At 52.7% G+C, this 26,818-nt stretch overlaps 1 protein-coding gene across 1 annotated transcript; it reads left to right on the top strand.

Annotated features, from left to right (window-relative positions):
• The first annotated feature begins 19,806 nt into the window (after nucleotides 1-19,806).
• Nucleotides 19,807-23,581, top strand: LOC119350275 (pre-rRNA-processing protein TSR2-like). Its single transcript, XM_037618188.1, has 5 exons — nucleotides 19,807-20,009; nucleotides 20,125-20,177; nucleotides 20,582-20,673; nucleotides 21,078-21,191; nucleotides 23,101-23,581. The coding sequence occupies exons 1-5, from the start codon at nucleotides 19,807-19,809 to the stop codon at nucleotides 23,278-23,280; spliced, it is 642 nt and encodes a 213-aa protein (XP_037474085.1). The 3' UTR covers nucleotides 23,281-23,581.
• The last annotated feature ends 3,237 nt before the right edge of the window (nucleotides 23,582-26,818 follow it).

Here is a 26,818-nt window from a genome sequence, read left to right as displayed (position 1 = left end):
CCCGACATTGTGGTTCATCCGATGAGATCATCGTGGAACATGTGGGAGCCAACATGGGTATCCAGATCCCGCTATTGGTTACTGGCCGGAGAACGTCTCGGTCATGTCTGCATGGTTCTCGAACCCGTAGGGTCTACACACTTAAGGTTCGGTGACGGTAGAGTTGTTATGGGAAATATATGTGTACCGAAGATTGTTCGGAGTCCCGGATGAGATCCCAGACGTGACGAGGAACTCCGGAATGGTCCGGAGGTGAAGATCAATATATTGGACGAAGGGTATTGGAGTCCAGAATTGTTCTGGGAGTACCGTGTGACGACCAGCGTGACCGAAAGGTGTTTCGGAGGCCCCGACAAGCGTTTGGGGGCCTTATGGGCCAAGGGGAGGGGCACACCTGCCCACTAAGGGGCTGTGCGCCCCTCCCAACCCCTCTCACATAACCTGGAGAGGTGGGGGCGCCTCCCCTAGGGCAGCCACCCCTCCCGGCTTGGGGGGCAAATTTCCTAGGGGTGGGGGCGCCCAAACCCATCTAGGGTTTCCCTTGTGGCTGCCACCCCTCCCTTAGGGAACCCTAGGGCACCTCCTCCACCCCCCTTCCCCCTATATATAGTGAGGGAGAGAGAGGGCAGCCGCACCCTTCCCCTGGCGCAGCCCCTCCCTCCTCCAACACCTCCTCCTCCTCCGAAGTGCTTGGCGAAGCCCTGCCAGAGAACCACGAGCTCCATCGCCACCACGCCGTCGTGCTACTGGAGTTTTCCCTCAGCTTATCCTCTCCCCTTGCTGGATCAAGAAGGTGGAGATGTCCCTGGGTTGTACGTGTGTTGAACGCGGAGGCGCCATCCGTTCGGCGCTAGATCGGATCTTCCGTGATTTGAATCGCCGCGAGTATGACTCCATCAACCGCATTCTAGTGACCCTTCCACTTAGCGATCTTCAAAGGTATGAAGATGCTCATCCTCTCCCTCTCTTGTTGCTAGAATCTCCATAGATTGATCTTGGTGATGCATAGAAAAATTTGAATTATTGCTACATTCCCCAACAAGTACTTGCTCCCTGTACTAGTTACTTCTACTACTTATTTCAGTTGTTTAGTACTACTCTGTAGATCTGTGATACTAGTCTAGTCGCTTGTATAATTTTGTTTATTAGTGTAACCTGAACCATGGAGTAGTACCCTGTTCGCATATGTGTGATTATGTGTGCTCTGTAGTCTCTGTGATAGCTCCAGTACATATGAACTATATGTTGTGGTGTAAATCATTTTCATTCTATCTTATAAACGTGTTTCTTCAATAGCTATTTCTGTTCAAGTCTTGTTGTTATTGATGTTAGCATTTATTTTGTCTCAAGTAAAACAAAAATACTAAAAATACAGTGAAGATAATCTGAACCTCCCTATGTAAAATTTAGTTTGTCTGTAATACTACTAGGAGATATGGGTGAGGGACTGAAAGGATGATATGCTTCCATGAATTTATTTGTAAGAAGTTTTTCTTGGCTTTGTAAAATCGGCCCAAATATGTGAGCCTCAGTTCTGAAAACTAAAGAGTTCATATATTGGTAGATAGACTGTGATTTAGGATATGCTAAACAGAAAGCATTATAAGATGGAACTATCAATTCATCATGACTTCACTTTGTCCTTTAATTTAATATGGTTAGAACTACCATGGGTTTTTAAGTAGTTGGGGCCTTAAGAAACAGTATGCTGGACGTTTGGCCTTGCATCCGTCCTTCCATGAATTCATGCTTGTGCATTGCTAGTTATTGTTTTTTTTGCAGGTCTTCTTCTTCCTCGATCTGGTGCAGCAGCAACAATTCAAGGTCATGGTCATGGTGCAACAGCCATATATTTCTCTTCTTCTTATTCTACCCTGAGATGAGGTTTGTTTTCCTCAAGGTCAAGGTGCAGTAGCTCGATTTGATTTGATGTGATTAGATTTAGTTTCCTCACGCCTCTCTGTTTGCATTGCAGGCTCTGTTTGTCGGTCTTCAATTCTTCATGATGTTGCTGCTACTACTACATGAGGACCCTCTTCAATTCTGCATCCGTTGCGACCGCCGCAACTTCCACCTCCAGAAGAGCACCTGCTCCTCGTGCGGTTACCCGGCCGCCCGCACCCGCAAGTGTAAGCTCCCACTCCCTTCGTTCTAGATCTCTAGGTCTGTTGTTGTCATGCGTCATGTTCTTGATGTTGTGCGTCCTCATGTGGATGCCACGAACGACACTGCTCCTGCATGCAGATTTGATTCGCCACATTAGTATGCGGTTGTTGTCTCGCCGTGGTTGTTCAAATTGAGATGCACCCAGTTGATTCGTCATCTCGGGTCATAATTTTTCTGCATTCCCTATTGCTGTAGCTTGTTGGATGCATAGTTTGATCTCCCAATGGGAATTATTAGTGAATGGTGATGTCTGTGGTCATGAGAATGGTGATGTAGTAGCTGGTATGCTTGATGCATGTATGTCCATCTCTTTACTGTTTTGCTAGAACCATAAATCCTGATGCATGATGATCATGGTCTGGTTTGTTAGATCTTTTTTGCTGGTGCTTAAAATTTGACATGCCTGGATTCTAAAACTCGTTCTTACAGTTTTCATTTCTATGACCAATTTAGGGAGTTGCACATGTCATTATTATATATGTCAGGGGTTGGGTGCGACATATGCCAAAGGATGGCTTATCATGGTGGGAGCGAGTAGAATGTCCCCGGTGCCTGGAAGTAAGATGAGGCGTAGACACGAACGCTGGCGTACTTTACCCAGGTTCAGGGCTCTCCTAGGAGATAACACCCCTAGTCCTGCTCTGCGGGGTCTCCGCATGATCACTATGGCACAAGTGATACAAATGTGCCCCTTGAGCTGTATGCTAGAGGTAGGAGAAGGCGAGGCTAGCTCTCTCCTGCCCTGGGGAACTGGCTAGATCTAATGGGGTGGGAACCCTTTGCATGGGTGCCCTGGGGGGTTTATATAGGCCAACCCGCTAGGGGTACAATGGTAATCTGGCCAGTTGCTGGCCTGGCTATCAATGTCTCCGGCCTCTGGCTTCTCCGCCGACTACTGGGGCCCGCCGCCTGGTGGGCCCCGTCAGCTGGTCTGGTACGGAGCCGACAGGCCGCTCCCACCGCTGGCGGGTATGGTTGGAGGCTGCTCATGGTAGCCGTGCGGCTAATGACGCGGGCTTGGTCAGCTCAGTGTGGCTACAGTCCCGCCGCCTGGTGGGAAGTCACTGTAGCCACACCTGGTCTCGTTAGGTTAATGGTGCACTTGCTTCGAGGGAAGGGAAGGCCGCCTGCCGGAGGCTGGCCTTCCCCTGATCTGACTGGTCCGGCATACGCCGTCTTTCGAGGTGTGACTGCCCGGTGGGGCCCGCAGCCTGCGGGACGTACCGACAGGCCGTCATGGGGAACAGGGCTCTGCCTGCCCGGAGTGACGTTAAGGGGAGTGGCAACAGTGCCACGCCGTGCTGAGATCTCTGCCTGTACGGGGCATTGTGGCCATGCTAAGCCCAAGATTCGGAGGTGAGGAGCTTCACTATAACCACGCCCCATCTTGTCCTCTTAATGGGGGCACAAACTCTGAGGGCACCAGGTGGCCGCGTACTCGACGCCGTCCTCTCTGGAGGCCGGCTGACTGGAGCCGGCTGCTCGTGATGCTATCTGCTGGTGGTTGGCCGCCCTCTGGTGGCCGGCCGTCGAGATAGCCGGCCCCCGGAGGGCGGAGCATCATCTTGGGACGCAGCGGGCCGAAGCTGGCCCAAAGTCTTGACAAATCCATGGACTCGGGTGAGGCTACCCGTGGCCCATTACTCCGACAATAGTCCCCGAAGCCGGTGAGGCGTTGTGGTCGAGGGGCCGCGAAGTCTCAGCGGCTTCCCCCTCACCGAGCTCCGAGAGAATGTTCGATCCGCCTTGCTGGAGTCGGCTTTGGCTAGGCGGGACTGTTGGCCGATTTTGAACTCCAAGGCGAGAAAACAGGTGGCGTGCCTGCTAAGTTTCCCAGGGCCGCCGGCCACCACAGGTACGCCACGCGGCGCATGCCAGCCCGGCCAGCCTGCCGTCCCATGCTCCTGATGGGACGTGACAGTGGGCCGGGCCCGCCACTACCGGGCCTCAGCACGCGGGCGGATCTGCTGTGCCGAGGTGGGCGGTTGCGATTCCCACGATCCTTCAAGGCGTAGTAAGTTGCGCGGTAAACGGGGGGTCGTGGGGATCGTGGGCGCAGTTAATCCCACGATCCCACGCCCCACCCCCTCGGCTTCGTAGCCCGAGGGCCATAAGTTGGGGGAGGGAGGGGTGCGGCGAAGCACGCGCGCCCCCTCCCACTCTCTCTTCCTCCTTCTGCTCTCTCCGCCATTGCTGCTGCTGCCTGTGCTTGCCGTGGTGCTGCCGCCGTTTGCCGCCGACGCACTCCTCCTCCTCTCGCGGCCCCGCCTGAAGCCACGGCGCGCGAGAAGGGCGGCGACTGGGACGGGTCGACGATGATCGAAGACCACATCTCCTTCCTCCGAGACACGCGTAGGATGGCCAACGCGGCGTTCGTCAAGGCGCGGGTGCCGCCGGCGGAGGAGATTTCGCCAACGCCGAAGGGGAACGAGCGGGTTGTCTTCCGCTTGCACTTCCTCCGTGGCTTTGGCCTTCCGGTGAGCGGCTTCCTCCGCTCGTTCCTCGACTTCAACCATTTCCAACCTCATCATTTGACGCCCAACACCGTGACCCTGCTCTCCGCCTTCGTCACGGCGTGCGAGGGCTACATCGGCATCCTCCCCACACTCAAGCTGTGGGGAGCATTCTTCTACGGGAAGCTCGGCACCTCCGCCAAGGAGACGGCGGCCAAGTGCGATGGATTCGTCGTCGTGCGTTGGCCGGCAAAGAGGAACGCCTTCCCCGTCATCAAGCTGTCACAGTCGGTAAAGATGTTGCAGCAATCTTACTTCTATGTTGAAAATGTCGATCCGGCTGTTGACTTCATCAACCTGTCGGCCAACGAGGCCCCCCCCCCGACCGCGCTCCAGCCCAACTGGGGCTACAAGCCGAAGCCGATGTCGGCGGACGCGGCGGCCGCCATCAGCCGACTCCGGGTACTCTAGGAGTCGGAGGGCCTCGTGGCCTCCGACCTTCTCATCGCCTTCGTCGAGCGCCGGGTCCTCCTGCTCCAGGGCCACCCTCATCCGATCTTCTGGATGAGCGGGCACCGTGACCCAAGCCGGCTATGCATGAAGGAGATGCCGACTGCCGAGGTCGCGAGGATGGTGAAAGAGATCTCCGACCTTAATGTGTCAGAGGAAGACTAGCGGTACGGGAAGCGGCCGTACTCCCGCGACGACCCACCGCCTGCCATAAGTCCCTTGATTTCTTTCTTTAGCTCTGTCTTTCAGTCTTGTTCTTATCATGATGCGACTCCCTGCTGGAGTGCAGATTTACATGTCCGAGGCGACGGCTGCCATCATGGGGCCGGGTGGTGACTCTCTGCCGGACAGGGCGGTGAGTGATGTGGACGACCCCGACTTGGGGGCGGCCGCCCTGGCGGACGATGCAACAGGCGGCAGCGACGGAGCAGGCGGCTCCGAGGAGGGCGGTGGGCTGGAGACCTGGCCCGACGATGACGACAATGACGACGAGCCGCGCCCCGCCTAGAGCACTGCCAACACCGGCGCAGGCCCCTCTACCTGGCCGCCCGCTTGTGGTGGCAAAAGCAAGCAGAAGCAAGGCGCTGCCCTGTTTGACAGCGCACCAAAGAAGCCCAAGAACCCGGCCGCGGCGACCAAGCGGAAAGAAGCCGCGGTCAAGGTGGCCAAGTACCAGAGGCAGCCGAAGGTGCCAGTCATGGTGTCAGCATAAGTGTCCTTCTCACACTTCCACCTCTTCGCCGATCCGGCCTAAAAACTTTTTGTCTTGTCTTCCTATCTCAGGGCCCCGCTCACCCTCGAGAAATCGGGCGCCGCCTCGGTCATCAAGTCGATGGAGACCTCCTCTACCAGCCGGCGAATCGACCCGGCTGCCGACCTCTGGGAGGCGAGAAAGTGGAACGCGCGGGAGGCGCGCGAGGAAGAGGTCGACCGTCTGGTGAAGGCGGAGGCGGACAAGGCCGCAGCATCCGCGGCGAGGAAGCTGGCGCAAGCGGAGGCCGAAGCCGCGGGGAAGGAGCGGCTCGCGGAGGCCGCACGCCGCCAAGAGCTGCTGCTTATGACGCCTCTAAACACCGCGCCACCTCTGCCGGAGTTTGAGGCGATGACTGGGAGAGCCGGCGACGAGCAGCCGGTCAGGGAGAGGGAGGGCTGCGACGTGGCCATGCCGGACGTCATCGTGCCGCCGCCACCGACTAGCGGAACGCAGGACGGGCAGCCGGCCGCGCCGCTGGTGCCACCAGCCGGGGACGTAGCGGTGACGGACCTGACTCCTGGCGTCTGCACACCCGCGCGCCGCCGTTTTGCGAAGGCGGCCTCGGCGCTGTGGCCACTAGAAGCCGGTGCTACGAGCTCGTCGGTCCTCGACATCAAAGCGACCAGCGCCGCGCCTGCTGGTTGGGTACCCGAAGGTGGGACGGGCGCCCTGGCCCAGGCGTCCCTTGACGTCCAGGCCCAACTCCGGGCTGAAGCCGAAGCCCTCAAGCGCTGCAACGAGGCATTCCTGGAGTCGCGGGCAGCCATCCACATAAGTTTTCTTCGCTTCTCTTTATTTTTTGATCTTCTTGCTTTCTTTGTGGGGGTGTGCAAGCGCACCCACTAGGTGTAGTCCCCAAGTTTCAGGCCGGCTGCTGAGCAGGCGGTCCAGAACTTTAACTTGCAAGTGTCAAATGCTGACTTCATCTGATATCCATTCTGCAGGACTACCACAATCTTCGCGCGGTCACCTTCAACTCCAGGGTCCGGGAGCTGGAGACGCAGACTGCCCATCTGTCCGAGAGCTGGAGTAAGCTTCGATTTCCCTTCTTCATGGGGGCGCGCTGGCGCACCCGCGAGCTGTAGTCCCCGAAGTTCGGGCCGACTGCCGAGCAGTCGGGCCGAATCTCCCCAGTGGCTTTATCTTTGCTAGTTACTTCTTCTCTGCGGGGGCGCGATGGCACGCCCGTGGGCTTTAGTCCCCGTGATTCGGGCCGACTGCTGAGCAATTGGGCCGGATCTCCCCGGCAACTGCATCCCTCATGTTATTTGACTGATGTTCTTTCTTCTTTCTTTTTTACAGAGGCCAACGCCGCCTTGCAGCAGCAGCTGGGCGAAGCCAACACCTCCCTGTGCGGCAAGGAGGCGGAGTGTGGCAAGCTGGCCGAGGAGCGAGACCGGCTGGTCACTCAGCTTACCGAGCAGGCGGAGGCCCTCAAGACGGCTCAGCGGGAGGCGAAGGCGAAGGAGACCGACCTCCTCGCCGAGTTCGAGGTCGAGCGCTCCGCCTGGGCCGACAAGGAGGTGCAGATGACGGCCTGCTTCTGCAGCATCGAAGACTTGGTCGATGGTGAGCTTTGTTTTCTTCATCTCTTGTTTGGAGCTTCCGGCCCTTATCTAGGTCGACTGCTTGTCTCTGACTTTGGCTTTCCTTGCCTTCTATCCAAGCAGATTCCTTCTCGGGCCACTTCGTCACCGTGAACCAGATCATCAAAGCCTAGTGCGAGGAGCGGAGGGCGGAAGGCGTGCAGATTGACGCTGACGCCCCCCAGACCCTCAAAAACAAGCAAATCCTCAGCATCCAGGCCCGTCTTCGGCCAGCCCATCAAATGTTGCGCCATCTTCAGCGCGTCGGGGCCCAGGCGATTTCCGCCCTCTGGTCAGGCTTGCCGACTCTGCGTACCCCAAGTCGGACTACCGACTGGCTGGAGGTGGCGGTCGGCCGCCTGGAGGCCTGGAAGGGCTCTGCAGCCCGGGCAGGAGCGCGCAGGGCCCTGGAGTTCGTCAAGGCGTGGTATCCTGGGCTAGATCTAGCCCAGTTGGCCATGTTTCGACTAGAGGCGCAGGAGGAGCTGGTGGCGGTGGAAGCCAAGCTTATCAACAGGGCGGCGGCGATCGCCGACTTCACCAACACCAGCATCTTCGTCCCGGAGGTAGTCGAGGAAGGCGCCGAAGCGCCGCAGGAGTGGCTCGGGCTGAACCCAGAGGATAGCGAGGACTCGGCTGAAGTCATTGACTCCAGCAATGAAGGGGAGGAGGGGGAGGAGGAGGAGAGCGACGACATGCCGGAGGTTGGGGCGGATGGTCAGCCCCAACCTGATCGGGCTTCAAGCAACGATCCGCGCTCCAAAGCACCGACCGCTGCTGGAGGCGGCCAGGTGGTGATCGACCAGCCACCCGTTCCTCCGACGGATGCCACCGACTCTGTCATCCAGCCCTCCGCCGTCCCGACTGGTGCTGCCGATTCTAGCGCCCAGCCGGAGCCGCCTGCTGCGCCAATCGACACAGCTGACTCCATCATTCAGCCAAAGCCGTCTGCCGCACCAACCGGCACAGCTAACTCCACCATCCAACCGGAGCCGTCTGCCGCGCCAACCGGCACCGCCGACCCCAACGCCCAGCCAGAGTCTTCTGCCGCTCCTTAGGACGTTTATCTTTTTCTTTCCCTGCTTGCTAGTCTGGACATCTTTGGTTAAATTCGCACAATTCCACCCGTGGGGTGTATATCAAACTTTGTTGAATGTCGGCCTATGGGCCTTTATCTATGTAAATATCTTATTGCAATTTATGCTTTGCTTTGCCGACTTCTATCCTTTTCTTGCTTTATACTCCTTGTACTTTTCCTTTGCCGCCCTCCCTTAGCTACCCTCTTGCCAGCCAAGCAGCCGCTCTGCGGACTGCGACTGGTTTGAGTACTTAGCTTTTTGCGGGAGGGCAAGTACTTAGCCGTTTGGAGATTTTGGCAAGGGAAGCAGAAGCCGGCCGGCCGGCTGCTCGGCAGCCGGCCGAACAAGTGCTGTGCCGGCCTCAACTATATGCGTTTTTCCTTAGCCATTTTTCATGTGGGCACTATTTTGCAACACCTGCCCGCCATTCAGTCGCTCCGCGAGCTGCGGCTTCTGACAGAGGAAATTTTAGGTCCCAACACATTACTTGTCCGGTTGCAGGAGGCGGCATATAGTAGAAGGCAGCAAACCTCCGGGCCGACTGGTCGAACCCGGTGCCAGGCGGAAATAATAAAGCAATGCACACTCATAGGCATAATACTTATCATGTAGATAAAAGGAGGGTAGTCCCTGAGCTCTTCTCGGGGGACCCGGAGTCTTCGTACATAATACAAAAGGTAGCGTGATACATACTGCTTTCAACTATAAAATCTTCGAAGGAGGTTTGCATTCCATGGCCTCTCCGTCTCCTTGCCTGAATCATCTCTTTTGCGTGCTCTAGGATTCTGAGCGTCGATCAGATAGTAGGAGTCGTTGCCCAACACCTTGTTGATGATGAAAGGTACTCCCCAAGGCGCCGAGATCTTGTGCTGGCCGGCTGTTTGCTGGATCAGCCGGAGCACAAGGTCTCCCTCTTGCAAGGATCTTGGCTTCACCTTGCGGTTGTAGTATTGGCGCAGACTCTGCTGGTAGATGGCGGACCGGCTGAGTGCCAGCAGCCGGCCCTCCTCCAGCAAGTCGACGTCGTCTTCTCGTGCCTCCTTGGCATCCGCCTTGGTGTACATGGTGACTCGCGGGGAGTCGAACTCTATGTCCGTCGGGATGACGGCTTCAGCACCGTAGACGAGGAAGAAGGACGTGAAGTCGGTTGACTTGTTCGGAGTTGTGCGCAGGCTCCAGAGGACGGCCGGCAGCTCATCGAGCTAGCATCCGGCCGAACGCTCTAGAGGCTCGACCAGTCGGGGCTTAATGCCGAACAAGATAAGGCCATTTGCTCGCTCAACCTAGCCGTTTGACTGCGGATGGGCAGCGGACGCTAAGTCCAGTCAGATGCCCTGCATCGCGTAGAAATGAGCCAAGGCTCCTTTGGCAAAGTTTGTGCCGTTGTTGGTGATGATGCCATGTGGTATGCCGTACCGAGTGGTGATGTCGGTGATGAAAGTCATGGCAGTCGGCTCATTCAGTTTCTTAATTGGCTTTGCCTCTATCCACTTGGTGAACTTGTCCACAACAACAAGCAGATGAGTCATACCGCCACGGGCGTCTTGAATGGCCCCACCATATCCAAACCCCAAACGGCAAAGGGCCAAGCAATGGGAATGGTCTTGAGTGCAGAGGCTGGCAAGTGTGGCTTGGAGCGGAATCTCTGACACCCCTGGCACTTCTGGACCAATTCTTTGGCATCTTATAGAGCAGTCGGCCAGAAGAAACCATGGCAGAAAGCTTTGGCAACAAGTGATCTTGAGGCCGCGTGGTGACCGCATTCGCCCTGGTGAATATTTCTGAGGATTGCTTGACCCTGGTCCGGCTCCATGCAGCGCTGGTACACACCAGTGACACTGCGCTGAACCAGCTCTTTGTTGACTATGTTGTATGCCGCTGCCCGCCGTTGCACTTGTCGGGCCAGGGTCTCGTCGGCCGGCAGCTCTTTGTTCACCAGGAAGTTGAGGATGGGTTGAGCCCATGATGGTGTTGCTATCTCTCCGACTGCCATGACGGCAACTTGTACAAGGGAGGTTGGGCCGGGAGGCGGCGGGCTGCAGTCCCCGGACCGGGCTCTGGAATCCCTGGGCCGGGTGCGACGGCTGCAGTCCTCGGGCCACCTGCCGAAGTCCCCCCGTTGGCTTCTGGTATCCTCAAGTCGGATCCGACTGCTTCAGGAGGGGTCGGCACGAAGATGGAGTCAGACTCTTGAGATGGCTTGACAGACGGCTTGAGGAGCCACTGTAAGGCGACGCCGGCTGGTATCACCTTTCGGGTGGAGCCGATCCGTGCCAAGGCATCCGCTTGCTCATTATCATTTTTTGGCACATGGAGGAACTCGCACCCGTCAAAGTATCCACTGAGCTGCTGCACGAGGAAGCGGTAGCTTGCCATATTCACATCCTTGGCGTCCCAGTCGCTTGACGACTGTTGGACCACCAAGTCGGAGTCACCATAGCACAGGATCCGGCGAATGCCGAGTTCCTTGGCAAGCCGGAGTCCGCGTATGAGTGCCTTGTATTCTGCTACGTTGTTGGAGGCGGCAAAATGGACTTGCAGCACATATTTGAGCTTGTCGCCTTTGGGAGAGGTGAGGACGATGCCGGCTCCCAGACCGGTGCGCATTTTGGAGCCATCAAAATGCATCCGCCAATGGGTGGAGTCTGGCGCTGGTGGTAAGTATTGGGTCTCGGCCCAGTCGACGAGGAAGTCGGCCAGCACTTGTGACTTGATGGCGGTGCGAGGTTGGTAGTAGATGGTGTAAGGGGCCAGATCAATAGCCCACTTGGCCACTCGGCCAGAAGCATCTCGGCTTCCAATGATCTCAGCAAGCGGAGCCATGCAGACGACAGTTATTGGGTGCTCTTGAAAGTAAGGCTTCAGCTTCTTGGCGGCAAAGTGCACACCATAGCACATCTTCTGATAATGTGGGTAGTTTTGCTTGGAGGCGGACAGTACTTCACTCAAGTAATATACCGGTCTCTGGACCGGCAATGCTCTGCTCTCCTCCTTGCGCTCTACCACTATGACTGCGCTGACAACCCGACTGGTGGCAGCAATGTAGAGGAGCATGGGCTCCTTCTCAGTCGGAGCCGCCAAGATAGGCGGGGTTGCCAACATCTTATTGAGCTAGAGAAAAGCTTCGTCCGCCTTGTCGTTCCACTCGAAAAAAGTGGTCTTCTTCATGAGCTGGTACAGGGGAAGAGCCTTCTCGCCCAGCCGACTGATGAAACGGCTAATTGATGCCAGGCAGCCGGTGAATTTCTGCATGTCCAGCAGTCGGGTGGGCATCTCCATCTTCTCAATGGCCTTGATCTTCACAGGGTTGCACTCTATGCCACGCTCTGAGACTAGGAATCCGAGAAGCTGGCCGGCTGGTACTCCAAAGACGCATTTCTCCGGGTTGAGCTTGATCTGGAATCGGCGCAGGTTCTCAAAGGTTTCCTTGAGGTCTTCTAGCAGCGTGACACGCTTTTCCGTCTTCACCACCACATCATCCACATAGACATGGGCATTTCTGCCGAGTTGCTTGAGGACACACTTCTGCATGCAACGCTAAAACGTGGCGTCGGTGTTTTGCAAGCCGAACGTCATGGTTAGGTAGCAGAAGGCTCCAAATGGTGTGATGAAGGCGGTCTTCAGCCTGTCGGCCGGGTTCAGCTTTATCTGATGGTACCCTGAGTATGCATCCAAGAAACTCAACAGCTCACATCCGGCTGTGGAGTCTATCACTTGGTCAATTCTTGGTAGGGCAAAGGGATCTTTGGGGCAAGCTTTGTTGAGGCTAGTATAGTCAATACACATGCGCCACTGCTTATTCTTCTTCAACACCAGGACAGGGTTGGCCAGCCACTCTGGAAAGAATACTTCCATGATGAATCCGGCTGCCAGAAGCCGGGCTATCTCTTCTCCGACAACTCTTCTCTTCTCTTCTGACAGGCGGCGCAAGGGTTGCCTGATCGGCTTGGCGTCAGGTCGGACATGTAACTTGTGCTCGGTGAAATCCGTCGGAAGACCCTGCATGTCTTTGGGAGATCATGCGAAGATGTCCCGATTCTCACGGAGGAAATTGACAAGCTCGCTTTCCTATTTGTTGTCAAGGTTTGCACCTATGACAGCGTGCCTCTCCGGGTGCTCCGGGTCCAAGGGTATCTTCTTTGTTTCCTTTGTCGGCTTGAACAAGCCCTCAACCTCCGACTACTTGGGGATGGGTGACATTTCCGGCTTATTGCTTGCCATCGCCACCACCCGGTCAAGGAGCCGCTTCTCAGCTGCAATCACGAGGGACTCGGCGAGCCGGCTGCTATCCGCGGCGCAGGCGGTCGACTTCTTGTAGTCTCCGACTACAGTCAGGATCCCCTTGGTACTCGATATCTTCATCTTGAGGTAAGCATAGTGGAGGACTGCCATGAACTTGGCCAGGGCAGGTCGGCCAAGCAGTGCATGGTAGGGGCTTTCAAGGTCCACCGCTTCAAACCAGACTGGCTCATGGCGGAAATGATTCTTGTCTCCGAAGAGAACATCAATTTGAGTCTTGCCGATTGGTGAGCAGGAAAGGCCAGGGACTATGCCATGAAATACAGTCCGACTGGGAAGGAGCTGCTTTTGCTTGATTCCCAACTTCTCCATTGTGTCATGGTACAAGATATTGATGTTGCTACCGCCATCTATCAAGACTCTGGAGAAACGCGCTGCCCGCCTCTCCGTTGCAAAGGTGGCATCTAGGACCAGGGCATATGAACCTAGGGAAGGCATCACTTCCGGGTGGTCGGCCCTGCTCCAAGTGATAGCTTCTCAGACCAATGCATGAATTCTGGAGTGTTTGAGGCCACTGCTTGTACTTCTTGCTGTTGCAGCCATCTGCTGCATCTATCATCGGCCACACTGGTGAACACGACATAAGCTCCATGTTCCTCTGGATACTAGTCTTGTATGGCGCCGACTGGCCGGGCCACCGGCTGCTGCGGCTGCGGAGGCGGTGGCCCGGCAGGCGGAGGAGGCAGGAGTCCATCTCCCTTGGCGATTTTGGCGAGCCAATGACACTTCCGAGTGGTGTGGTTGGACGGCTTCGCGCTGCTATGGAATTTGCAAGGTGCATCTAGGGTCTGCTCATAAGAGAAGGCGGGCAACCAATTGGACTTGCCGCCCTTCTGACGCTTGGGTGCCGGTTGCCCCTCCGGTTGCTGGTCCTCGACTGTCGCCACCTGCCGGCTGGTGGAAGCCGGCTGAGTGGCCTTCCGCTTGTTATCTCTTGGATGCTATCGCCGACTGGTCTCACCAGCCGGAGTCCGAGGGGCCTGAGGTGCCACCTTGTCGGATGCATCAACTAGGATTTCCGCCTTCATGGAGGAGTCGGCCTTGGCATGCTTGTCGGCGATGATCAGCAGCTCGTCAAGCGTCACAGGCTCGTTGCAGAGGAGTCGATGCTTGAGGAGGGTGCCCTCTCGGCACTCGGCGGTGAAGTACTCGATTGCCTGCACCTCGTGCATGCCTTCGCAGGAATTGCGCAGCTCGGCCCAGCGCGTGAGATAGTCGTGAGTCGATTCGCTGGGCCCTTGGACGCACAAGGAGAGCTGTCGGGGTTTGGGAGGCCGCTTGTACGTGATGGTGAAGTTGCGGATGAAGGCCTCGGTGAAATCAACCCAGTTGTTGATGCTGCGGGGTTTTAGGCTGTTAAGCCATGTCCGGGCCGTGCCCTGAAGCATGAGCTGGACGTACTTCATGGCAACGCGCTTGTTGCCGTTCGCTATGCTGACGACTGTGGAGTAGTCGACCAGCCAGTCCTCCGGCTTCACGGAGCCGGCGGTCGCCGAGTGTCGGGTGCGTGATAGGCGGCGGAGTGGGATGCCTAGCTCCACGAGGCGGATGAGGCGGAGGGTCGCCTCGTCGTTCCACCGCTCGAGGGCGGCCGTCTTCATCACGCTCGATGGAAAGGCGAGTCCAACTTCGGCTGGCAGCCGGCTCGTTGCCTCGTCTTCCGCGGGCGCCGCCAGTCGGCGTCCGGGATGTCGCACTGTGGTCCTGGCGAAGGGGTGGTTCTTTGTTCCGCGGGGCAGGTACTTCTGCGCGGCAGCCGGCGTCGTGCTGTGCGGCGGCCGCGTCTAGGAGCTGCTGGACTCGCTCCTCATGTGGCGACGCTCGTCGCCCTCGTACTTGTCCAGCTCGTCCGTCACTGCTTGGACAGCCCGGATGTTCTCTGCAGGCGTGGCGTAGACGGGGCGTTCTGCCCCAAACATGCTGGCGATGGGCGCGCCACGGTGCCGGATAGGGCCAATGCGGCTAGGCCCCTCAGGAGCCGGTGTGCCACCAACGGCTCGGTCCATCTCGCGCCGATAGGCGTCCAAGTGGTGTCGCACACTGGCCAGTCGGCCAGCGCTCTCGAGGAGCTGGACGCGGCGTGCTTCCAGCGTCTCAGCGTCTGCGTCTTCTGGGATGGGCGCCGTCAGGTCTCGCAGCGCCGCATCGAGTGGGTCTCGAGCGTCTCCGGCCAAGCGCTTGCCACTGTTGATGACGAGCACCTCCGTGACTGTGCTCCCGCCACTGTGCTCGCGAGGAGGCGGCTCGTCGTAGATCACCATGTTGGTGGGGAATGCGTCAAGCGACGCCATGTCGGAGTCGACGATCATCGGGTCGGTGGAGCCAACAGACTCCAGGTCCACAGCCGGCTCGCTGGTGACGTGCAGCTGGTCGAGGAGGCTGACGCGACGGCTCTTGGGGTAGCCGGTGCCCGCATCGGAGGCCAGCTCATCGGAGAGGTGAACCTCGCCAACAAGGTCGGCGAGGCAGCTCGCCGCGCAGGCGATCTCCGCGCCATGCAGGGCATCGAGGCTGACGCCATCGGGCGTGCTGGGCTGGCTTCGCTCACCAGGAAGGAACAAGGTTCCCGTCCAGAGCAGATCTCCGGGAGACGGTGCACCTCGCCCCACGGTGGGCGCCAAATGTCGGGGGTTGGGTGCGACATATGCCAAAGGATGGCTTATCATGGTGGGAGCGAGTAGAACGTCACCGGTGCCTGGAAGCGGGATGAGGCGTAGACACGAACGCCGACGTACTTTACCCAGGTTCGGGGCTCTCCTAGGAGATAACACCCCTAGTCCTGCTCTGCGGGGTCTCCGCATGATCACTATGGCACAAGTGATACAAAGGTGCTCCTTGAGCTGTATGCTAGAGGTAGGAGAAGGCGAGGCTAGCTCTCTCCTTCCCTAGGGAACTGGCTAGATCTAATGGGGTGGGAACCCTTTGCATGGGTGCCCTGGGGGGTTTATATAGGTACCCCCCAGGGGTACAATGGTAATCTGGCAGGCTACTGGGCCCGGCTGTTAGTGTCTCCGGCCTCCGGCTTCTCCGCCGACTACTGGGGCCCGCCGCCTGGTGGGCCCCGCCGGCTGGTCTGGTACGAAGCTGACAGGCCGCTCCCGCCACTGGCGGGTCTGGTTGGTGGCTGCTCACGGTAGCCGTGCGGCTAATGACGCGGGCTTGGTCAGCTCAGTGTGGCTACAGTCCCGCCGCCTGGTGGGAAGTCACTGTAGCCACACCTGGTCTTGTTAGGTTAATGGTGCACTTGCTTCGAGGGAAGGGACGACCGCCTGCTGGAGGCCGACCTTCCCTTGATCTGACTGGTTCGGCATACGCTATCTTCCGAGGCGTGACTGCCCGGTAGGGCCCGCAGCCTGCGGGCCATACTGACAGGCCGTCGTGGGGAACAGGGCTCTTCCTGCCCGGAGTGACGTCAAGGGGAGTGGCAATAGTGCCACACCGTGCGGAGAACTCCGCCTGTACGGGGCACTGTGGCCACGCCAAGCCCAAGATTCGGAGGTGAGGAGCTTCACTGTAGCCACGCCCCATCTTGTCCTCTTAATGGGGGCACAAACTCTGAGGGCACCAGGTGGCCGCCTGCTCGACGTCGTCCTCTCTGGAGGCCGGCTGACTGGAGCCGGCTGCTCGTGATGCCGTCTGCTGGTGGTTGGCCGCCCTCTGGTGGCCGGCCGTCGAGATAGCCGGCCCCCGGAGGGCGGAGCGTCATCTTGGGACGCAGCGGGGCGAAGTTGGCCCAAAGTCTTGACAAATCCAGGGACTCGGGTGAGGCTACCCGTGGCCCATTACTCCGACAATATACCAAAAAAATCCTAGCTAGTGAGAACATTTTAGTCACTCCATGAACGCATACTGGTTAGTGTTAGTCATACTATTTATGTACATGGCATTTGCTGCCAATTCTTGATTATAAGTTATTGGATCCCTCATTGGCTACTGTTTGATGTTCTGTACCTATTCTTATTCTTATATGTCCATTCTTATTTTTTGCACAGGTGAAGTGCGAATCCATGTCCGAAGCTGTGAAGCATATCAGCAAAGAGTAGCATATTATGTGTTGTAATTGTAGGCAGTAGTAGGCATATCTGGGTTGTAATATATTGTAACGATTGTAATAGATTAATGTAGTATTGTTTTGGACCAATTTCATTTGCTCTCTGGTCTGTTCAAAATAATGATTGTGTATGTGATTTGAATACCCGTGAAATGGAAACCTGACAAGTGGGTCCAAGATATAATGGTTATTTCACAAATTTCGAAATTTCTAATGTGTGGGACCAATTTTGAGCTAAGCATGATAAGTGGGGCCCGTTGCAAAATAAAATGGCTGAAAATAGAAAATCAGTAGACTATAAAAGGCTGCATTCTAGAATATAAAAGGCCAAATTATTGGGCCAGACCCATGTAGCTAGCGAAAATTAACAAAAAAAAATATATTAAAAGGCTGAATTAATGGGCTCGGCCCATATAGACACCCAATTGGACCGGGCTGATTCTTATCCACGTCAGCTTGCCACGCTGGATCCTACGTGGCCTGGGAGGCTGCTAGTGGCAAAAATTTGGTCAAAGAATCAACGACCTTTTACGTATCACAAAGAAGGTCGTGAATTTCAGTTTACGACCGGCAGCTTTTGACCATCTGTTTTTGGTCACAAAAAGGTCGCAAATGAAAAACAATGACCTTTTAGCGACCAATAGTGATGGTCGCAAGTTGACATATTTCTTGTAATGTCTTCAAGGCAAATAGTATGGGTGCTACCGAGGTGAATCTGGTATTGGATATGTACTGTCAAGCAACGATACAGTGTATTAACCACAACGAATCTTCAGTCTACTTCAGCAAGGGGGTTCCCGATAGTACTCGGCTTGAAGTTAAGACGATGTTGCAAGTTCCCAATGAAAGCCTAAATGAAAAATATTTAGAATGCCATATGACATTGGAAGTTCAAAAAAATGGTGCTTTTAAATACCTCAAAGACCGCTGTGGAGCAAAGTACAAGGATGGATAGAGAATACAATGTCATCAGCAGGCAAGGAGGTGTTGGTCAAAGCAGTCGCTCAAGCAGTTCCAGTTTTCTCAATGTCTTGTTTTAAATTGCCACAAGGCTTGTGTGAGCACCTAAATATGTTAATTCAGAAATTTTGGTGGGGGAGTAAGGAAGGAAAGCGAAAGCCCCACTGGGTCTCTTGGAAGACCATGACACAACCAAAAGGTATGGGGGGCTTGGGTTTTAAGGATTTTGAGCTTTTTAACATGGCCATGTTAGCTAAGCAGGCATGGAGACTGTTGTAGGACCCAGACTCTCTGAGCGTGCGTATTCTGAAAAGTATATACTACCCTAGCTGCTCAATATTGGAAGTTTCACTAGGAAACCACCTGAGTCAAATCTGGAGAGCCATAATTGAGGGTCATGACACCCTGAAGATTGGTCTTGTCAGGTGCATTGGGAATGGAGATTCGAAAAAGATTTGGGACGAGAATTGGCTACCGAGAGAAGAGATGATGAAACCTTATGGATGCATCACTCAAAACCCTCCGGAACTGGTTTCTAAACTTATCGACAGTACATCGGCTTGCTGGGATAGACAGAAGATCGAGTTCGTGTTCATGCCGATGGATGCTCAAGTGATCCTAGGTTTTCCTCTATGCACGCGTAATATACCAAATTTTTGGAGTTGGCACTATGAAAAGAATGGGCTCTTTTTAGTCCGATCGGCCTATCACATGCTGGTTGCAACTAGGTCAAGAAGAGAAGTATGGCTCGAGAACAGGTCGGGTTCATCGAGCATGGCGGGGGAGGAAAGATCCTGGAAGAGTTTATGGAAGATACAAGTGTCTGGGAAGGTGATGATGTTCTTATGGAGACTATCAAAACACTCGATTCCAACTAATGATGTCCGAGCCCGAAGACATATGGCAGACTCTAATCTATGCGACATGTGTGGAGCCCCAGATTCTTGGAGGCACTCCCTCCTGGAGTGTACCATGTCCCGCTGCACTTGGTCGCTCATAGATGAGGAATTGACGCAGAAGCTGGCAACTACAACAGAACCGAAGGTGAAACATTGGCTTTTCACACTTATGGATCTGTTATCACATGCATAATTCGTGAGGCTCTCAGTTACACTTTGGGCTATATGGGCAGCAAGACGTAAAGCCATTCACGAAAGAATTTTTCAGAGTCCACATGCAATCATCACTTTTGCGGACAGATATATGATGAGCTCAAGGCTATTGGCGGGAAGCAGGAGCCGGTGAGGATAGAGCCAAGGGTGCCATCGCAAAACAGGAGACCAAAAGCACCTCCAATGGGATACGCCAAGATTCATGTTATGTTGGATGCCGAAGAGAAGTCGAGGAACAGCGGCCGTAGTATGCAGGGACAGTACATGTGCTTTCCTCCGGAGTTCGGCATTGGTTATCCGCGGAGTGGGTGGTCCGGCAACGCTAGAAGCTATAGCATGTCGGGAAGGAATGGCGCTCGCAGCAGACCTTCACTTAGACCAATTCGTGATCGCGTCGGATGCAAAGCAAGTGGTTAATGCCATCCATAATGAAAGTCTGGGAGCTTATGGTGCTATAATCAAGGAGATCAGACTACAACAAGTTTCTTTTCGCTGTAATTTTGTTTCCGAAAGTCGTGCGAATAATCTAGAAGCAGATAGACTAGCCAAGCATTCTCTTTCTCTGGTCCCAGGCGCCATATATGGTTGGGCCAACCCCATAACCCGATTTGTATTCCACACCTTGTGGATTTTGATGAATAAAAGCTCTACCTAGTAGATATTTCGCCGCCCCAAACCCTACACAGCCACCGCCACGCGCAACGCCGCCCTCCAGCAACCGCCGGCCGGAAGATCCTCTTCGGTTCTCTCCTTGTCCACAACCACCATCAATTCTGTTACTAGAGAACACCAAAAGGTCAAAACCCTAGCCGCCTCCCTAGAACTCTCGCAGCACCATGTCGACATCCACTAGCGGCGGCGGATCGCTCTCGCCCCAGGCGGCTGCAGCGCTCCAGGAGGGCATCGGGCTGGTGTTCGGGCGGTGGACGGCGCTGCAGATGGCTGTGGAGAACAAGTGGGGCGGCCCCGACTCCCGCGCCAAGGCCGACCAGCTCGCCGCGTCCATCCTCTCCAGCCTCGCGATGTTCCTCTTGTCGGGGTTTCGGGGCTGAACTCGCTGAACTCGCTGATAGGAAGATGGCTCCTTCGATCTGTAGGCGCTGTTCGATTCGGATAGTTCTATAGAGGATTTACGTTGCTTGGTTCTGTGCCAGTTTGGGTTCAGAATTTCACAACTCCAAAGTATTGGACGAAACAATTCAATTAGGTACGATATATTGGAGCCATGTTGTCCAATAGGTAAAAAGTCTAGTGTGGAATTTCGTAATGGTCTGTATTTCAAAATTTGAGCTTCTGTATTTTGCTCATCATTTACTTATGTTGATTTTTTGTTTTCAACCACATAGCTTGATCACACATCATTCTATTTATTTTTGCACTTCATCTTAGGTGAGAATCAGTTTATATTGAAAGAGAACTCCAATATATGTTGCATTCTCCTTTTATTTTAGAAAGTCGGGTAATTTCATCTGTACCGTAGGTGCAAAATGTGATGTTGGCATGCCTTACGTGTTTCTGCTGTATGTTTGTTGGTTTGATTAATATTTTTTGTTAGTTTCACTCTTTTTATGCATGCTCCTTCTGCATCTAATATTCATTGGTTTTATTTAGGCCCATATTATTATGAGGACTTGGAGGATATGATGTTTGACAACATATATAAATCCCTCAATTCTAACTTTGCGGATGGTAGCATTGGGGAGGTAATTATTTTTCCTTGTGCCATGTTTAGCACAGCTATAGGTCCTGAACTATGTCGAAGTAATGAATATCTGATTAAGTACTTGTTGGTGTAACTGAAAGGGTTGACTTGCTCTGACCAACCTTTAGGGTTTTAGCTGCTTGGCCCAGTTCCCCTATTGTATTTAAGGGTCGCTACTGTGGCCCTTCTTCCACTATTTTAAATGTTCACCGGGTCAATGGGTCAACCCTCCCCATTTCCATCTTCCCCATTTTTATCTCTAGCTTATCCAGCAGAAAACCTGAAGCTTCTTAACCATAATCAAGTTGGAATGTACTTCTTCTGTCATTTGTGTAAAGCTGTATTTGGTTTGCTCGTAAACGGTGCAATGTATGTTTATTAATTCAAAGTTTTTATGGCAAACAGGTTGCTGAACAATTTTTGATAATGCATGAAGAATGCCTGGAAAACAACTTTTCATCGGTTGAGAAATTAAGGAATACACGTCCTCAAGGAAATGCTGTTTCCCAAAGTAGACAGGTATTTCAAGTTTAGTTTTAGCATGCATAATTTGTGTTGCTTATCTTCTCACATATGAGCTCAGTCGTGTTGCAACCTAGAATCAATAGTATTCTCTCAAGCTCCGTTTGGATGCAGACATTCACAGGCTAGGCATTGCATAGACTTGAGTGTCAATATCAGAGGATATTGATATTGATGTTGAGATTGAATACCAATATTTCTATTTGGATGTTTAGGTATTAAGAACCCAGACTTGATATTGACGTCTAATGCCAAATGTTGTTTGGATGGTCAAAATGGGGAAATGCAATTGTACGAGACAATGATCATTATAATGTTTTATGCATGTATAAAAATGTTTTCCATTTAACATCTGAACATATTTGTATAATTATATATAAAGGACAGACCCAGTGCATAGAAGCTCCCACACAAGGTGGGGTCTGGGGAGGGATTATAGGAACCTAGTCTTACCCCTGCAAAGTGCAATGCAGAGAGGCTGGTTCGAACCATGGACCTCTTGGCACAAGTGGGGAGGACTTCACCACTGCGCCAGGCCTGCCCTCATTTGTATAATTATATATCACATAATAAAAATAAAAAGAACGAACAAATGTTATGTAAAATTACCATGTCATCTCGTAACTTCCAAAAAACATGGAAAATTGGAAAAATTGTACGCAATAGTTCGGTAAATACGGTTTTGAAGAAATGATATATGATTTGGTTTCGATAAATATCAAAATGACTCGACGAATACACATCACAAAATTATGTATTGATTGTCACCTGAATATCTGAGTAATTCACATCATACTAAACACCACACCATGTCTTGGTCTCTGAGATTGGCACCACAAAGCACAAAGGTCAGAATCGAACTAGGACCAATAGCATAATATGCACTCAACAGCTAGCCTAAAGCCACACACGAACTAGTTGTCCACTTCTAGCCATGAAAGGACATTAAGCACTAATGTAGGTGTGGAAACGTGTGCATCCAGGAGCGGCATCACATCAGGATCTAAAATTTGTAAAAGAGCTGTATCAATCACTAGAACTAGACGGACCAAGCCTGCCTAGAGGAACGAAGAGGACAGTACCGGCTCCTGCAACCACCACAATGCCAGGTGGTGGTGTACTTGTGCCGGACATCGGAGAGCAGAAACGGTTAGCTGGCGAGAGGAAGAGGGAGAGGTTGGATGGAGACAGGGTAGTCGAGCGGAGGCGCTCCGGAGGTGGAGCAGGATGAGCCTGTGGGCGGAGGTTTACTTGGTGCGTCGCCTCTCCTGTTTCTTTGGGACGGGAGGAAGGGTTGGACGAGCGAGAGACAGACAAGTGAGGAGAGTAGAGAAAAACAATTCGGCCCAAATGCACGCAACTGTCGAGCTCTAACCCAAGAGATTCGGGAACGGGCTGCGGAGGCAAAAGTTCAGCACCTCAATATTTAACCTGAATACACAGGCTGACTAGCTAGGCCTACCCAACTCCTAGAATTCTGGATATTCGGTTCTGCACAACGCCAGTGTCTAATTCCAGGTCTTAATATCTACATCCAAACACAGCCTGACAGTTCACTTCCAAGATCTGTTTGATAATTTGTTCAATTATTAATTCTTCAAGATGTGGTCCTTTTTATATGCTTGATTGTTGCTTTGTCGGGGTTAATTGCAAAATGCTAGATTGATTGTGTTTTTGCTCTTAACATGTGGATCTTAACCTCGTTTTCTAATCAGAACCGGTCATTGTTATTTGGAGACATACTTATATGTTGAGTAACCATGTGTCTACAGTTATCTGAAGTGGTCCTCAGTCATTACAACGTTGCACTGCATAACTTTAAAGTTTAAATTGATTGTTTTTATTTTTACGTGTATCTTCGACTCAGAAAGCCCCTGTAGCTAACTTTCTTTCTTCTCATGAGAAGATGGTACCGGAGGATGATGATGATGATAGCTCTGATGATGGTGATGAGCCATCAATGGGGAAAGATGAAGCAGCTAGATCAGATGATATGGTGATAGATCAGCCAAAACCTTCCAAGCCTACCCCTGATGCTGATGGGTGGACTGTTGTGCCTCCTAGGCGTGGCCGAGGCAAGAATTAAGCGCAGAAGCAAACCTTGGCGAGACAGCTCCCAGTTAGAGGCCGTTTTCTGTCTGAAGGTTTTAATATGTGATTAGCAAAACCTTGGCGCAACTCCTACTTGTGCCGTTTTCGTCTAAAGGTTATAAGTGTTCACTCTACTTTGTGTTGTCTGGATTTTATCAGGAATGATGTTTGTGTTAGCATGTTATCTTTTTCACTCTTGTTCGACATGGCAACGAAATACTCTAGTTGTAAACTAGGTAAAAAGTATCTTTTATGAGGTATGCACACTTGAACTGATGATTATCTTTGCCCTTGTATTTGTGTGCTTTTGAATTCAGGTACTACTAGTTTCTTTGCCCCAAAAAGTATCACCAGACAGAACTACTAGTTTCTTTGCCCCAAAAAGTATCACCAGTAGATTTGTCCTTCTAACAGAGTAATTGACTATGTCTGTTGTTGCACCTGCCCATTTCTCAACCTCTGTAGGTGCGTGCTGCTTAGGTGCAATTCTGAAGAAGTACGACATTTCTGTTTCGGAAACCCATGCTCTCTTTAGTCAGAATAGCTTGCAAAAAGTTTATTACTTCGTCTGTCCCATAATATAAGAGCATTTTTGACACTATATTAGTGTTAAAAATGCTCTTATATTATGGAATGGAGAGAGTACAATTTAGAAGTCCTCTATGGAAAATTTACAATGAATAAAATTATCGTGGACCTCCATCGCAGAAATCCATTTGTGCTCTTGGGAGCGGTGCGCTCCTGCACGTGAAAAAAGTATTTCAAAGTGTGGAAAAAATTTAAACAAAATTTTGGCACATACATCTCGACATTATATGTGTGCATGTCAAGTTTTGGAGAAAACCGACACTTTTTGTGGCTTGTGTAAAAATGTCAAAAAGATGCCTTTTGAAAATCATTTTTTAACACCGGATTTTGTCTGTTTCACACGCGGCACATAAGTTGTCGGTTTTTCGCGAAACGACTTTGTGAGCATGTACAATATCGAGATGCATGCGCCAAGTTTTTGTTTGAAATTTTTTGACATTTTAAAATATGTTCAAAACATATTTTTAAAATCTGGAGCTCGCGCTCCCATGTGTGCCAAAACGTCACTCTCCATCCATCGTGACATTGTTTGTTTCAAACAAAGCCCACATTGTTCCATAAATAAATCCCTATTGAATATAAATACTATGCGTTTGTAAGGTACTTCTACAACGATTTTGCTAACTCTCATTAGACTAGTGCTTGCAGGGCCGGTCCTGAAATTTTGGGGGCCCGGGGCGAGACTAAAACTTGGGGCCCTTAATATAGACATCCTATCAGTAACAATGACTATATATATATATAAAATATTATGAATAGCACTCCAATGCATTCAAAACCAGTATGCATATAAAATAATTCATACATACCAATCAAAACTTCTCGATGCATGTCACTTATGATGTGGTTGATGTCAATCTCATTTAGTAATTTCTTCTCAATGCATAAAGTTGCCAAACCATCAAAACTTTCTTCGGTCATTGTTGACCTTAGATAATTCTTCAATAATTTCAACTTTGGAAAACTTACGATGAAAATGTCAGAAGTATAAACAAGTTGTTCTTGAACACTAGCCGACTGTGTGTGTGCATCCGATGAATTACCTACATTGTTGGAGCCACTTACATTGTTAAAAATATCGACATTTTATTCTTGCTGATCATATTCCAAATTCCCATTAGTTGGTTGTTCTTCCTATCTGGCCACTATCTCCAACTCATCATCTGAGTTTATCGAAGCAGTAGAAGCACGGGTAGCACTACTGAAAAATTTCTGAATATCTTGGATGTGTGATTGTACCAGTTATCAACATTTTTTTCCTTTGCCTTTTATCGCTATCTGATGCATACTTTCTAGACAACATGATAACACAAAGTGCTGGAAAAAAATGCATCAATGTTGAACGGCGTCCAATGAACAGAAATATGATATACCTCGGTGCCGAGAGAGTCTAAACTCTGGAGATGGTCAGACGGAGAACAAACAAAGTGCGGCTTGTTGATCAGATGATGGAGGCCCCAGGAATTGAAATCGGTTGTGGCGGCGGCGAACTGTATTAGGAAGGAAATTAGCAGACAGTACGGCGGCGGCGGCGAACTTGATTAGGACGGAAATTAGGAGGAGGCGACAGTACGGCGTCGGCGGCCTGAAGGCTGGAATCACTGCATGATAGAAATATGGAATAGGAAGGGGTCGTCAGATTAGATCGATTGCTCTCTTTCCTGTGCTTTCGTGAATCAAGGAATCGCTGCGTGCGGCGTGCATGCTGCTGCTTGTTTCTCATCCTGAAGCCCAGCCCTTTGACTTGTTTCTCACCAACGGCGGAAGGGCCCATAGGCTATAGCCTAGGTAGTAAAATACCCCTGGTGGGACCCCCTGGACTTTGGGGGCCCGGGGCGGCCGCCCCCTGCCCCCCCCTCCTCAGGGCCGGCCCTGAGTGCTCGTTAGATCTCCGCACGGACAAAACGGGGGAGGGAGGGAGAGAGAGAGGTGGAACTCCTTGACGGACACGGCGACAACGCGGCTGGCCACGGCCCTGAGAGCAGGAGCAGTAGACTTGGCGAGCAAGTAACTTAGAGCATCTCCACTCGTTCGGCTCCAGCGCACCCGGCGAATGTGTTTTCGCGTTTGAGCCGGTGGGTTTTTCGCTCTGGGGCGATCGAGTTTCTAGTCGCGCCCCAGGTCTCGGCCCGAAGACGCCCGTTTTTTTACCAAACTTGGCTTTCATGCTGCCAAAAGCGCCTCAAGTTCGGCGATCACCATGCCACAAGTCGGCAATCATCATGCCACAGTTCGGCGATCAAAACATGCCCGATAGTTCGGCGATCAAAAGGAAGGAATTATAGATACGGGATGCATCAAACGGCGGGCTCCTCGGTGGGACTAGCCGGGGTCGTCGTAGACGCAGGCGTGCTGGGCGTCGGTGCGGCTTCTACACTCGGGCTGGTGGTCGGCGTCAGCACCGCTTCGTCGCTCGGGCTGGGCGTCTGTATCGGCGTGGGCGTAGGGGTGGTCTCTGGCCCGGGCATCTGATTTAAGATGAGGCCACGCTCCGCCAGGTACCACGCTTTGGCCTGCTCGTCCATCTTCAACATTGTTGGGGAACGTAGTAATTCAAAAAAATTCCTACGATCACGCAAGATCTATCTAGGAGAAGCATAGCAACGAGACGGGAGAGTGTGTTCACGTACCCTCGTAAACCGAAGGCGGAAGCGTTTAGTAACGCGGTTGATGTAGTCGAACGTCTTCACGATCCAACTGATCCAAGTATCGAACGTACGACACCTCCGTGTTCAGCAGACGTTCAGCACGATGACGTCCCTCGAGCTTCTTGATCCAGTAGAGGGTCGAGGGAGAGTTCCGTCAGCACGACGGTGTGGCGACGGTGTTGGTGATGTGATCTGCGCAGGGCTTCGCCAAAGCACTACGACAATATGACCGAGGTGGTAAACTGTGGAAGGGGGCACCGCACACGGCTAAAAAACAACTGTTGTGCTTTGGGGTGC

The sequence above is a fragment of the Triticum dicoccoides genome, chromosome 1B (assembly GCF_002162155.2).
Source record: "Triticum dicoccoides isolate Atlit2015 ecotype Zavitan chromosome 1B, WEW_v2.0, whole genome shotgun sequence".
Taxonomy (NCBI): Eukaryota; Viridiplantae; Streptophyta; class Magnoliopsida; order Poales; family Poaceae; genus Triticum; species Triticum dicoccoides.
The sequence above is the reverse complement of the archived record's forward strand: the minus strand, read 5'-3'. Positions and strand labels throughout refer to the sequence as shown.

Coding starts and splice junctions, on each gene's coding strand:
- LOC119350275 (XM_037618188.1), top strand. CDS start 19,807: ATGTCGACATCCACTAGCGGCGGCGGATCGCTCTCGCCCCAGGCGGCT. Junction 20,010..20,124: donor GCGATGTTCCTCTTGTCGGG/GTTTCGGGGCTG, acceptor GTTCTGTGCCAG/TTTGGGTTCAGAATTTCACA. Junction 21,192..23,100: donor CTGTTTCCCAAAGTAGACAG/GTATTTCAAGTT, acceptor TCTCATGAGAAG/ATGGTACCGGAGGATGATGA.